Raw genomic sequence first — 15,056 nt, 5'->3', positions numbered from 1 at the left:
TCCGATGAAGCCCACACACGGTCGAATTGTCAGTCCAATCGAAAAGTCCACTCATGTGTACGTGGCTTCAGATGCACTAGCAGATTTAGATGGACTTGACAAGGTTTTTTTTCCTTATAGGATAAACGGTGTATGTAAATTAATAGGAGCTGACCATTGTAAGAACCCCGGTCAGTAGTCCCAACCCTCTGTTAAAGGAAGCTGAAAAATAACAGACTTACGTGCCAGATTAACAGATGATAATAAAGGAAAAAAGCCTAAAAAAAAAAAAAACACTTCCAAAAAAACTAGTAAGCTGCAATATAATACATTTTTGTTTTTGGGTTTAATACAGCTATAACTCGACTACAACCTCCAATTGGCTCTGTTCCCCTCTTAGCTCAAGTGAAGCACGCAAAAGCCTCCGTTCGACTGGTCAAAAGAAAAGCCAAAATTTTTAAAGGGGAAGCTCTGTTTGTCTGCCTCCTCCCCCTTCCGCTGCCACATTTAGCACCTCACTGGGGGAACGGTACCTGGTTTTGACAGGTACCTACTCCCACATCTGGGTGAGTTCACCGTGGCAAATTCAGCCGGAAGTTTCCCCCCCCCCCGTCGGGACATTCACAAAGCGCAGCGCGCTACATTGTCATGCTAAGGATGTACACTGTTTGATTGCTAGATTCAAACATCCAAAGACTTGTGTTGTCTGAAAGTGTTAATCCATGAATGGCTGTCTATACTGTAGTTCTTACCATCATATGAAGATTGCATGACAGGTGAATACCTGATACATGTACTTATGGGGGGGCTCACATTCTTGTAGTGCTAAATGTGTTATGAATGTAAGTTCAGCATTGTAAGAAGTAATCATAGTTAGGACTTGATGGGCATTCTTTTCAAAGGCTGCATTTGCTATTCATGGATGTGTCTGAATAGAATATACTTGTGACAAGAAAAAAATTGTGTTTGACCTGTTTTGAGTGCAGTTTGAATGTACCTCAACAGGACACGCTGCAATCAAAGAAACATTGCAATACAATGCAGATCAAATGCAGCTTCTGAACTGCCAAGTGTACTGCTTAATTAAATGCGATATTGCTGACCTGCATTATAGCAGGAAATCACCTGTCAACATTTACCCTTACCATGAACCCCTATTGCCACTTGCATTCACCAGAGAAAACTACTGCTTATGTTTAGGATAGATTTACAGTATGTCTCGCTCCTAGGAATCTTGAAGATGGAAGCCATCGCCTAGCCATGGGTGCTGCAGGATAGGTTGTTAATACTGGCCCTTGACTTTTCTTAATGGTTAATTCAAGGGTTTGAGACCATCTATTTACACTCATTCATTAATATTGTAAAAAGAAATTGAAGAAAATACAAAGCACACCATATTGTGAACTGGTAAATAGACATGATAATGGTATATTTGGTTAGGACTCACCAGGTTGGATGTGATCACTTATTCTGTGTTGGGATGCTGGTGTTGTTTGCAAAACAGCTATAGATGTGTAGAGATGAAAGTGAAAAGAAGAAAGCATGGTAAAAAGGCTAGTGATCAAGATATATAAATTGTACTATCATTTTTCTTTGCATAGGCAAAATGACTAGATGTCATTAATTGTTTATATATGTCATCTAAAGGAGTTAGATGCTTGATGTTACTGAAGCACCATATTTAATTTTCTGACATTTTCTAAATCTTCGCTCTTAAGCCTGAAAGTTGTTAAAGAAAAAAAAAAAAAAAATTGTAAACGTGAGTGCATTTGTCACATGGCAGACAGCAGTGTGGTGTTAAAATTGTCTGGGAGTTCCAAGCAAATTAGGTAAAGAAGTGGACTCATTCAAAGGCCATGCATGTGCTAAGTAGGTGTTACTGGTGTACTGAGCACTGATACACAGCAAAAACAATGTTTTGTATGTTTGCAAAACACTGTCTACACAGAAGCATGCATTCATACAACACAATAAAAATTAGGCTCTGTTCACACCTGAGCGTAGTACAGCGACAGCTGCTGCACCACATTTTTTTTTTTTAGCTTTTTCTATGTTTTTATGTAGAGCATTTTTGGAGCTGCACCATTCATTTGAATGGGCCTCCCTTCACTACAAAGAAGCACCTGTAGCAAATCTTGACACAAATCCAGGAGCACTTGGCGTTGCGATTTTTGCTGCAATTTTAGCACATTTTGCTCAACCACCACTGCAAAATCGCACCGCATTTGGGGTGCCATTAGGAATTAATAGCATCGCAAGCGTCCAATGTTTTGCCGCAATTCTGGAATCGTGGGCAGAATCGTGCGATTCCTCCCACAATTCCAGTATGCTCTGGAGTGAATGGAGCCTTAGGCTTTATGGTTTTTGCCCACTTCTCAATGTCCTAGCTAGTATTGCCCCATCCCTTTGCTGTGGAAAATAAATAGAAACTCGATTTTAATGCATTTTACCAAAGATTCCAGAAAAGGCATTGAAAATGACCGTACAGAAGCCATGTGAGTGCTTTGAAGTCAAATACACAAATTACAATCAATCGCAAAAAAAAGGGGGTTTTTTAAAAATAAAACTGTTCAATAAAAAGCTAATTAGTAGCCATCCATTAAAATAGATTAATTATTGGCATCACACTTCCTTTATTTAGATATTAAAGAATACATTCATGTTTCTTTTTAAAGTGACTAGTAAAACGGATGGGGGAAGAGAGAACTTGCAGGAGAAAGCAATCCAAGCAACAGTAAAGCAAAGATTAGTCAGTTGTGCCTAACATGCAAGCACCAAGTGCTAGAATGGAGAAAATGAGAGAGGCATGAATAGTTTGTATAATCAGGTATACATTTAAATGTAGGTGGAGGACATTCTAAAAAACTGCTCAAAGCTGCAATAAATAGGCTATGTTGTGTTGATCTCCTTATGGAAGCACACAGTTTACCACTACAAGTACTAAACCAGTCTTTGAAGAGATGTACACAGTGAACTCTTCAGGAAATCTTAAGGGCAGGTTTGAGAGCATGCATAATGTGGGAATCCTAAGTAATACTATGCAAATGGGTTTGAACAGTCTTGTGACACACACAAAACTGAATTCAAAAGCAATTCCTACATTTTTGGGTGAATATAAGTGGTTTAATCTAAAATTAGCTTCTCATATCCTTTAGGCTTCCAGTGGCAAGATGGTTTATCCTGGTGTTCCTCTGACACATAAGAGGCAAAAGGCTGATTTAACTTACTAATATCAAATCATAGCAGAGATGTCAATTTTGGGTGGACTTGACCTTTAAGTAACACTTAAAGAGACACTGTCACATAAGAAAAAAGTTTTAGGAGAACGCATACATGTAAATAAGATATACCTTTCTATTCTCTATCCTATTACTGAGAAATGGTCCGCAGAAGTCTGCTGGAAAAGCAACACTTTCAGGAGTGCCAAGCTTTGCTGTAACCTGGAGCTCTCATGGATTCCTCCTTTAAACCTCTACATCAGTGTTTCTCAACTCCAGTCCTCAAGGCGCCCCAGCAGGTCATGTTTTCAGGCCTACCATTATTTTGCACAGGTGATTTGATCAGTTTCACTGCCTTAGTGATTACCACAGCCGTTTCATCTGAGGGAAATCCTGAAAACATGACCTGTTGGGGCGCCTTGAGGACTGGATTTGGGAAACACTGCTCTACATCAATGTTGAGAAGCGTAATGATATGGGGATCAACTGCAGGGTCCCTGGAAGTCAACATGCCTATAAACATCAGTTTCCCAGTGAACTTTTGGGTTCCATATCTCAGGAACATTTTCTTATATTACATGGTCTTTTTAACACTACAGATACCCTGCCAAAGGTATATTTCCCCCAGAGGATACTTTAGTCATGTTCAGAAGGTTTATCCACTTGAGAAAGTACAATAAAAATAACAGTTTATTATTATAACAAATTAAAACCAAATGTGTTTTCAGAAATTAACATTAGTAGTTTGGAAAATGTATATATGCAATAAGGAGGTAATAATTGCAAGGCATATTTGCGATAAGGGAACATACAGTAGGGAAATTAGACCTTTTACAAAAAGGGTACATAATTTATTAGAAATGCTGTTTAAATCTTTGACCTTCTTCTACAATAAACTTTTTAAATATGTTAGCATGCTGCTACCGACATAAGTGCAACAACCATTCTCAAATTGTATAATTCTCAAATTGTATAATAGTGTGTTATTGTATAATGAAATGTTCTTCTTAGTGGAAATACATGGTGATATTGTAATTTTCTGTCTTTGTGTTCCTGTTGTTTTCCAATAAGCCATGTGTCCACCACCATCTGACTGGTAAGTGTCACATCTGCAACAGCTTTCCAACAGATTAACAATTTATCAATCATTTGATAACCTTTTTTTTCAGCAGCTTTATCTGTTCTACATAAATATGTTTGTAGTTTTTTTTTCCTAATAGGGTGTTAGCTAACACTGCCACAGTATTAGTTTCAGTGACCAATGTGTGCATTTTCTTGTATGTTAATACAATGAGGCAACAGTGTAATTGAGATATTAAGTGCTTTTTAGTGTGTTTTTGTAGTGAGTTTTTATGTGTTTTTTATTGCATTTTCATGCTTCATGTGCTTTTTGGAGGAACAGGAGACTGGTTGTTGAATACAAAACTCTACCATAAATGTACCATAAATGTACCATAAATGCATGTGTTTTTCATGCGCTCTCATTGAAGTCTGTGAGGCCAAAAGCACATCAAAAGAATGTTCACCTTTTCATAAATTGCACTGTACCATGTTGCATTGATGTGAACAGGCACAATACAGAATAATGTGATTTCCATTATTGCACACTGCAGCACAATGGCAGATGCTAAATAAATTGCTGTAGTGTGAACTGAGCCTGAAAGTCACCAGTTTATTTTCTTGGGTGTAATTTTGTTTTACCTTCTCTGTCCTTGATTTCAACTCACCTGTGCACGCTGTGAAAAGATAGAGAAGAGTTGAGTTAATAGTGTGACAGTGACGAAAATTATCCTTCATATAATCACTTTTCAAATATACGGAGTGTATGGTTATTTTTCAGAAAATGTGTCAAAAAGATCTTGCTTTATGTAAAAAATTGCTACCAATGTGTGCTAATTTTATAGAAAAAAATTGTGTGTAATATGTGCTCATTACATCTGAAGACTGCTGGTCATTGCTGGGTTGGATTTTTAGGTTTTTTGGGGCTTTTCCTTCTAGCTTTTTTCTGTCACTTTTTAAACAGCTTTTTTTTTCTTTGCTTCCTTCAGCCTATTAATTAAGGGGAGTGGTTAATGGGTCACAGGTGTTTGAGGCCTATATAACCTTCTGTAGAACTCATTGTGAGCCTGCTCATCTTTGAGCTTGCTGGAACTTAAGCCTCGTACATACGATTGGATTTTCCGATGGGAACTGTGTGATGACATGCTGTTGGCGGAAAATCCGACCATTTGTACGCTCCATCGGACAATTGTTGTCAGATTTTCCATGGACAAATGTTGGATGGCAGGCTTTAAGATTTTCCGCGGACAAATGTCTGTTGTCGGATTTTCCGAGCGTGTGTACACAAGTCCGTCAGACAAAAGTCCAAAGTACAAACACGCATGCTCGGAAGCAAGGACGAGCCAGAAGCAGTTGGTCTTGTAAACTAGCATTCGTAATGGGGAATTAACATATGTTACGCGGCAAATTATGAAATCTCGAAATGCAGCGCACATTCTCTTCTTCTTTAATGGGATAATAATGAAGCTGCTTTGCTGGTGATACTGATGGAGTTATTGCAAACTAATTTTCAAAGGCTTTTTTTTCTAGTGATATCAAGAATAATAATATTATGCTTGTTATTTTTTTTTTTTTTTTGGTGCAAGTTACCACAACACCATTATCCCGTGGTTTTTAAGATCAAAGATACAACTATGTTGGTGTCCCTTGTTAATTTTACATTGTATTTTTTAAAATGTAACTGCCTACTCCCAAACTGTCATTTGAAGTAAAACACATAGCCAAGTATTATTCTCCACAATTTTTTTATTGTGCATTAAAAAAAGAAAACAAATAAAATTAGACATGCTATCTGCCAATAGAATTTAACCAAAAAGTGCATTCTGTGCATCCAAAAATATAGAAAATATACCAAATCAAATCATTATTCATCCAAAAAATTAAATAAAATCATGCATGTGTCCTGCTTCTTAATATGCTTCTTAATATAGGGGGACAACAATGCCAAGAGTTAGTGAAAGCAGGGGTTCGTCATCCGGAGATAATCCCGAAAATCATCTGGATTATTTTCCTGGAGCTCCTGCAGCAAAGGCATATGACATAATTGGTTAGACTAATGAAGCAACCAATTTTTGGTCCAAGAAATCCTCCTCCTCCTGTTCCTGGACTGGACTTGGGTTAAAGCAATAACTCCAAGGCCAATAATAAATAACGCGTTATCTCCTCCGATTCCACAACATGGCTGTTTGACGAACGGCCATTCAGAAATGAACTAAAAGGCGCTAACTGAAATGCACGAACTGAAAAGTGCGAATCAACACTCACCAAACTTCTACTAACACGAAATTGACAGAAGGGGCCCAAAGGGTGGCGCTAAAGAGCTGAAAAACCACGTAGTACGTCACTACGTTCGTGTTTGTTGGCCGACGATTCCTTGCCATTTGTACGCAAGACAAGTTTCTGGCCAACACCCTTCGGACAAAGGTCCGAGGTTTTGTCTGCGGAAATTCTGATCATGTGTACGAGGCTTTAGACCCAGTGGAACTGGACTAAGTGGTGAGTTAAAAAACCAGAGTTGAAAACAAGCGGTTGCAACAGGGGTCAAATACCTGTGTAGGGTGAGGGTGTACCTGTGTATTGAGTACTGCTAGTGCACGTGGGCTGTATTGAGTATTAGTGTCAGGTAGTACCTGTGTATTGTGAGTACCTGGGTGTTGTCTGAGTAGTGTGTGTGGATCATTAGTACTCGTGTATGTGGGTCTGCGAGTGCACTTGGATCAGCGAGTGCACGTGGGTCAGCGAGTGCACGTGGGTCAGCGGGTGCACGTTGGTCAGAGGGTGCACGTTGGTCAGAGGGTGCACGTTGGTCAGAGGGTGCACGTTGGTCAGAGGGTGCACGTTGGTCAGAGGGTGCAGGTTGGTCTGCGAGTGCACATTGGTCGGGGAGTACCTGTGTATTGTCTTGTTGAGTACCTGCGTATTGTCTTGTTGAGTATAAGTGTCAGGAAGCTAGTTGTTAGGTAATTTGGACAGGGTATAATCCCCAATCCTCATTAAATTAGTAGGTACGATGCCCGGTGGGTGTGGAGATGCTTTCGGTGTACATCTTGCAGCATGTATGCGTTCCTTGATCATATGATAGAAGGTGAATACTGCTGTGCAAAATGTAAGCACATTGTTTCCCTGGAAGCCCAGGTTCTGAATCTGGGGAAGCAACTGTCAGCACTGAGAAGTCCCTCCATACTAAAGGAGAGCCAGGAATGTACACGGCAGGGTGAGGTGGGTGAAGACAGAGGTGCAGGCTCTAGGAAAGAGTAGATGGGTGACAGTCAGGAAGGGTAGAGGGTGAAGTGCCAAGGAGGCCGATCCAGGGCTGGAGCATCCCAGTAAGCACGGTCCATTGAGTGACATTGGTGAAACCATTCAGGGACCAGCACTGCTGGAGCTGAGGGACTCTCCTAGCTGCCAGGGGGAGAACTCCTCCAGTGAGAGTGGGGGGGAAGCGAAGGGAAAGGAAAGATAGATTCTGGTGGGAGGGGACTTAATTCTTACAAGGACAGAGAGGGCAATCTGTAACAAAGACCTGAAGTCCTGAACTGTATGTTGTTCGGCACATCACGGATCTGGTGAAAAAATTACTGGGAGGGGCTGGGGAAGACACAGCTGTCATGGTGCACGCTGGCACCAATGACAAGGTCAGAGGCAGATGGAGTGTCCTAAAAAACGATTTTAGGGACTTTGGAGGAAAGGGACCTCCAAGGTAGTATTCTCAGGAATACTACCGGTAATTTGAGCCACACCACACCACTCCGGAGCACTCCGGAGCAGAGGCTCGTCGCCACCCTGCGGTACTTGGCGACGGGGAGAAGTCTGCAGGACTTGAAGTTCTCGACAGGCATCTCCCCCCAGGCTCTGGGGATCATTAGCCAAAAGAGCTGTTCTGCCATCATCCAGGTCCTGCAGAAGGAGTATCTGAAGGTAAGATTTTTATCCTTTAATATCACATTTTATTGTATATAATGTTTGCTAATGTATTGTATTTCTTTCCTCATTCCCTAATTACCATGATTGTAATATGCTGTGAATGTCCCCTTTGTCCTCATGCATGCTGGAATTTTATGTTTTGTTTTTTTGTCCTTCATACATATTTGCCTTCACTTACCTCCCCAGCATGGTCTCCTGCCCTATATTCACATCATGTAGTCACTTAACAATGTATTTTATCAGCTCCATAGTAGTGCTTTACCCCAAACAATCGCTAAAATGTTTAGAAATGTGGTTTGTGCGTTAAATATAGGCAGAGTGCCAGAGGTTTTTTTTGTGGTGTCCCCAAATCATTTTTAAGCCTCCCTCCCCCCAACTGCTAAGTCAGCTGATCCCAATTCTCTATCTATCCTCAATCATCTATCTGCTGACTTTGCCAAACCCATACACACTATACCCACCTCTTTTGTGGTCAGATTTATTGATGAATTCCCCAAAGCATGTAGTGCAAGGGCCTGCCTGTATACTTTCAAATGGTACTGTTTAAAGTTTTTGTATTCTATTATTATCTTGATAGGTAATAGCAGAATGTCCAAATGTGCTCAAATGTGTACAGTGTGTATTTATATCTTTGTATTATGACACTTCTTACCTGTCCAGTAGTCTACCAATAGTGTAACTAAGGAGGGGCTGTTCCAAGTAATACCCATTATTTAGGCATTCATCTCTCAATGAAGTGGAGGGGGTTACCTGTCCAAGATCCCCCCCCATAATGTTAGAAATGGCCCATGAGAGGGGGGAGGGGGAATATGATAGGTGTACCTTATACTTTGGTGTTGTAAAATTCCCCTTAATAAATGTTATCTGGATGTTGGCCAAGAATGTTTGTGTCTAATCTGCTTTCCATGTTTGTGCAAAAATACTAACTTATTTTTGTTTTCCTCAACAGTTTCCTTCCACGCCACAGGAATGGCAGACTGTGACCTCCAACTTTGCCCAGCGGTGGGACTTTCCTAACTGCGGAGGGGCAACTGATGGGAAACACGTCCACATCGTCCCACCACCCAACTCGGGGTCGTACTATTATAATTACAAGGGGTTCAATAGTATTGTGATGTTGGCGGTGGTGTCGGCTAATTACGAGTCCTGTATGTGGACGTGAGGAAGAATGGACGGATCTCCGATGGTGGAGTCATCACCCAGACGGAGTTTTACAGGCGTCTCCAGAATGGCAGCTTGGACTTGCCACCTCCAGAAGAGAATGTGGAAGGACTCCCATTTGTCTTCGTTGCGGATGAAGCATTTGCGCTGGGGGATCATCTTATGCGGCCATTCCCGATGAGGACCCTCACCACGGAACAGAGGGTTTTTAATTACCGGCTGGCCAGAGCCAGAAGAGTGGTGGAGAACACATTTGGAATCATGGCCAGCCGGTTCCGCCTATTTCTTACACCCATCCATATGGCGGAGTATAAACTGAATCATATAATCCTGGCGTGCTGTGCTCTACATAACTTTTTACGGCAACATTCTGCCAACTATGCTGGCTCAGTTGGGCCTGAGGTCGGAATTATAAATGAAACAACCCTGACGGCGCTTGAAAGTGGCCGTCCTGCCTTGCCCTCCCTGAGTGCCCGTGATGTCCGGCTAAGATACCTTGAGTTCTTTGCGGGTAGGGGGGCCATTAATATGCCAGACAATTTGTGAAACCTTGATCAAATTAAAAAAAAATTAAGCAAATCTTTGGTGACATTTACTGCTTGTGTTTGTTTTAGCTGACCCTGACCGAAATGTGGCGAGCCCTGAAAATGGCGTGATTGTGTAACCTTATACAAAGCACTGTTGGGTGTTATTTACTAAAGGCAAATACACTTTGCACTACAAGTGCACTTGAAAATGCACTGAAACTGCACTTGTAGTGCAAAGTGGATTTGCCCTTAGGAAATAACACCCATTGTCACAAAAAGCAGCAATTACATCACCACAAAAGTGTTGTAGCGTTGAGACAATAATCCACAAATTCTTGATTAACAATCTTTTTAATACCTGCACAATAACATGTGCATTTAGAAAAGGTTTTTAAAACAAACCAACATGTTTGTTGTATAACAATTTTTGGGGTGGCATTATCAAAAATAGAAATGTCCATTTAAGATAAAATAGGCATGTTTCAAAACAACAAGAAAGACACAAATCTTGAACTTACAAAGTTCACATATGGTAAAACTTGAAGGCAATATCAGACATGAGTATTTAGGAACTGTGTTTGATATTGCGTTCAAATGGGGTGAAGTCACCCCGGGAAAAGCCAAATTGTGAAGATGCACACCAATTTACGAATGTCAACATGTGCTAGCTGCCATCACGGGGGATCAAGGGACGTGTTTTGGGGGAGCAACCCCTTCCTCTCAGCTACTTTATTATTGAGGAAGGGGTTGCACCCCCAAAACGCGTCCATTGATCTCCCATGATGGCAGATAGCACATGTTGGCACACTGTGTGCATCCTCAAAATTTGGCTTTTCTAAAAATAGCTAAAACATTTTTAACATTGTAGCACACAAAAAAACAAAGGGATTAGGAGGGGTTTTAAACTCTCCCCAAAACATCAATGATGTTATTATTTTTTTGAATAACATCATTGATGTTTTTCTTTATGTTTTCCAAAGCTAAATTACACCCCATGATCTCCCCAATCAGGATCTGTGCACTTTCCGAGGTGAAATGCCCTGGATCCACAACATCACAATCACCTAAAAAGAGAGAAAACCCCCAAAAAACAGGTATTATAAATATGCTGGCATCCATCTCTTACCTGAGCCTGTGGTCGCAGACACTCACCTGTTGTGGTGACTAGTTCCACCACGTCTTCTTCCTCCTCCTGCTCTTCTTGGGTTGGGGGTATTTCCCCTTCTTCCCGAGGTGGGGGGTCTGTGGTCTCCTCGGATGAGGGGTGTCCTCCGAGTCTTTTCTCCCCTATGTAAAACAAAAATGGTATAATTAGCACACAGATAATTGATGGCCGAAATATAAAGATGAAACATTGCTTGGAAGTGGGGTACAATTGTCTATTTTTGCAGAGTTCCAAAATGTAGAATTTTTATTGTCCGTTGTCAAGCTTCAAGACTTTACCTGTTTTGTACAAGCTTCACAGATGGAGATCCCCCTATAGTATCCACTGGAGCACCTGTGTGGGCCCCCTAATAAAAAGGGTGTTCTTGTGTCCCACACTAGTGCTCCAGCGTCCAGATGCGAAAACAGCTGCTGAGTGTCCTCTCCTTACACAGAATCTAGTTTGCATTTCATTCTAGTAACAAACCCATCTACACAACCAAATATTTTTCATACAAGTAGGCCCTAAAAAATGTGGGCAAATGCATATGTCCTAAACAATGGTGTTTTATAGGCCAAAAGAAAAATGTTTGATACGAACGAATAATGTGCCCATGAACATGAAAGTTGCCATTTTAAACTGTACTACACTTAAGAAAAGCACATGGAGCAGCACGAATGTAATAAAGACAAAAAGAATAGGAACACAGCACAACTACTTACTTTTTTGCAGCACTCTCCGGATCTTTCTGTACTGCTCAGGCTCTCTTAATTTCAGGTCCGACCACCTCTTCCTGAGCTGATCTTTCAATCGTCATACCCCGAAATTCCGGTGCAGACTTTTGACCACTTTCGCCATGATCTTGGCCTTTCTGATATTGGGGTTGGGGTAAGGTCCATACTTTCCATCATAGTCGGCCTTCTTCAGGATGTCGACCATCTCCAACATCTCACCAAAGGACATATTTGAGGCCTTAAATCGTCTCCTTCTGGATCGGGACGTTTCCGGATCCGGGCTTTCCTCCTCCTCGTTGCTATAATTAGCACGCACCTGCTCTGACTCCGCCATGTGCTCTTCACCCACTGCTCCGAATGAAAAGGGGCAGGGAATAGACTATAAAGAACGTCAGGGGCGGGCGGAGTTACACGCATGCGCAGTGTGTATAAAGCGTAACACGCGTGCGTAGTACGTACGATCTGTGAGCGGAGGAAGGACTATCGGAGGTGCCGATCGTGATAACGAAGGTAAGAGCCAAACTTGGGCCTATACTGCTTCTAGATTGAGGCCTATATTGTAACTAGATTAGGAGAGTTTTGCCTGACATTAGGGTTTGTCTTGTGTTGTGTCTTGCAGTGAAAATGGATATCTTGAAAGATACCGACTTTATGGTAATCTTCATAGATATGTTCAGGGAGCTGCCTTGACTTTGGGAGATAAACCACCCACATTATAAGAACCAAACAAAGAGGAAGGCAGCGCTGGATCAATTGCTGGAAATTGTGAAGCAGGTGATCCCCACGGCAGACATGACCTATTTGAAGATCCTAATTGATGGCCTGAGGAGCACTTATCTAAGGGAGCACAAGAAGGTCCAGGATTCCCAGAGATCCGGAGCAGCAGACGAAATCTATGTCCCCAGGATGTGATACTATGACAGGCTGCATTTTCTGGCAGGCCAGACTGAACCCAGGTCATCACTCTCCAGTCTTCCTTCCACGCTTCCTTCCCCCCCAGCTGAGGCTTCTGACGCCCAGCCTGGGCCTTCCAGGCAGCAACATGTGGAGGAGCCCAGCTTGAGCCAGGTATAGCATTCCTCTAAATAGTTCAGGTTGTCCAATCAATGATGTTAACTAGATGTTAGTTTGGAGTACTAATTTATGTTTGGGATTGATGATGCAGAAACTAAAACCATGTCCCTTTTTCATACACAGGGAAGTCTCAGCCAGGAGGTGGCCGGGCCGAGCAGGCTGCCTGATATCCAGGTCCCTCCCCTACACCCGCAAAGAGAAAGTGGCAGGAAGGAGGCTGCCAAAGGCCTCTTTTGGAAGGCTACAGAGGCCCTGACAGCCCCCCACACTGTGGAGGAGGACTTTGCTGGCATAATTGCCTGTAAAATGCAGCGGATGGAGGAGGGCCAACAACTCATGTGTGAGTCATTAATTTTGGAAGCTCTCAATAAGGGGTTGAGGGGCCAAATAACATCTGCTACCCACATTTGTGACCTTACACATGGTCCTCCTCCAGGTCCTTCTACTTCTCCTCCTCCTCCTCCTCCTCCTCCTCCAGGTCCTACTAGTCCTCCTCCTCCTCCAGGTCCTACTCCTCCTCCTGCCACATCTCCAACAGCAGAGCCACAGCCGGGAAGGAAGCATGGAAAGAAGACCAGAAAGTGATGACCCTGGGTTCAGTCTGGTCTGGCAAAAGATGCAGCCTCTTGTGGTACCACAGCCTGGGGACACAGATGTCATCTGCTGCTTTCCGGATCTCTGGGACTTCTGGACCAGACTGCACTCCCTTAGATATGGACTCCTCAGGCCACCAATTTTGATGTTAAAGAATTGATGTCTGCCCTGGGGGTCCAAGGCTTCGCTAATTTCTGCTGTTTCTCCAGCATTGCCTCCCTCTTTGTTTGTTTCTGAGCCCTTAATAAAGGATTTTTGGTTTTAAATTATACTCTCCTATGTGTGTTTTCCTTCAAAAAGGACAGTTTGTTTGTGAGGATTCAGGTACATTTCTAAAGTACAATGTGAAATTAACAAGGGACACCAACACCAAACAATCTCCTTGAGATTAAATAATATAAGATATCAATGGTGTTGTGGTAACTTGACACACAAAACACACACAAAAATATTCTGGAGTAAAACTAAAAATACAATAAAACAAAGATCAGCCTTGGAAAAAATACAAAAAAAAAAAATCTGCCTTAATTTGGCATCTGATCATCAGATGTGACAAATCAAAATATATTAAGGGAATCCCGATAAATAATAAAGAAAGAAGTTTGTGAGAAGTCTGTGTGAATATGAGCAGCAAAACTACTTCATTCTTCTCACATTATAAAGAAGAAGAGAGTGCTCTGTATTAAACCATTTTTAACATTGCACCGTGACGAAAGTGTTGTATCCATTGCGAACGCTAAGTTTACCAGACTGAGCTGTTCCGTCGCGGAATTTCTTCTGAGCATGCGTGGCACTTTGTGCGTCGCCACACATGGTCGGAATTGACGCAATCCGATTTTGTTGTCGGAAAATTTTATAGCCTGCTCTCAAACTTTGTGTGTCGGAAAATCCGATGGAAAATGTCCGATGGAGCCCACACACAGTCGGAATTTCCGACAACATGCTCCGGTCGGACATTTTCCATCGGAAAATCCGACCGTGTGTACGGGGCATAAGGGTGCAATTAGGGCGGCTAAGATAGAACACGAAAAGACACATAGCGAAGGAGAGCAAAAAAAATCCCAAGAAATACTTTACGGTAACTACGTAAACAGTAAAAAAGGGAGGACAGACCATATTGGCCCCATAAAAAATGAGGAGGGACATCTGGTTACAAAGGATGGGGAGATGGCGAAGGTATTGAATTTATTCTTCTCTTCAGTCTTCACAAGGGAATCGGGGGGCTTCAGTAACCAAAACTGCAGTGTTTATCCTTATGACACATCACAGGTAGCAACTCCATGGTTAACAGAGGACAGAATTAAAATTAGACTTGGGAAACTTAACATTAATAAATGACTGGGACCAGGTGGCTTGCATCCGAGGGTACTTGGGGAACTCAGTGAAGTAATTGCCAGACCATTGTTCCTAATTTTTACTGACAGTCTACTGACTGGAATGGTACCAGGTGATTGGAGAAAAGCCAATGTAGCACCAATATTTAAAAAGGGCCCAAAATACATCCCTGGGAATTACAGACCAGTTAGCCTAACATCAATAGTATGCAAGCTCTTGGAGGGGATGATAATGGACTATATAGAAGATTTTAGTAACGAGAACGGTATAATTAGCAGTAATCAGCATGGATTCATGAAGAATCGTT

General features: G+C 41.9%; 1 protein-coding gene across 1 annotated transcript in view; it reads right to left on the bottom strand.

The window, feature by feature from the left end:
• The window catches only part of LOC141131772 (uncharacterized), a 759,715-nt gene that overhangs the window by 21,141 nt on the left and 723,518 nt on the right, over positions 1–15,056 (bottom strand). The window contains exons 96-97 of the mRNA XM_073619424.1: positions 4,925–4,933; positions 1,427–1,483 (exon numbers count right to left, since the gene is read on the bottom strand). Of these exons, the coding sequence (XP_073475525.1) occupies positions 1,427–1,483; positions 4,925–4,933 (66 nt within the window). The remainder of the gene's footprint in view (positions 1–1,426; positions 1,484–4,924; positions 4,934–15,056) is intronic.

Source organism: Aquarana catesbeiana, linkage group LG03, assembly GCF_042186555.1.
Source record: "Aquarana catesbeiana isolate 2022-GZ linkage group LG03, ASM4218655v1, whole genome shotgun sequence".
NCBI classification, from domain to species: domain Eukaryota; kingdom Metazoa; phylum Chordata; class Amphibia; order Anura; family Ranidae; genus Aquarana; species Aquarana catesbeiana.
The sequence above is the reverse complement of the archived record's forward strand: the minus strand, read 5'-3'. Positions and strand labels throughout refer to the sequence as shown.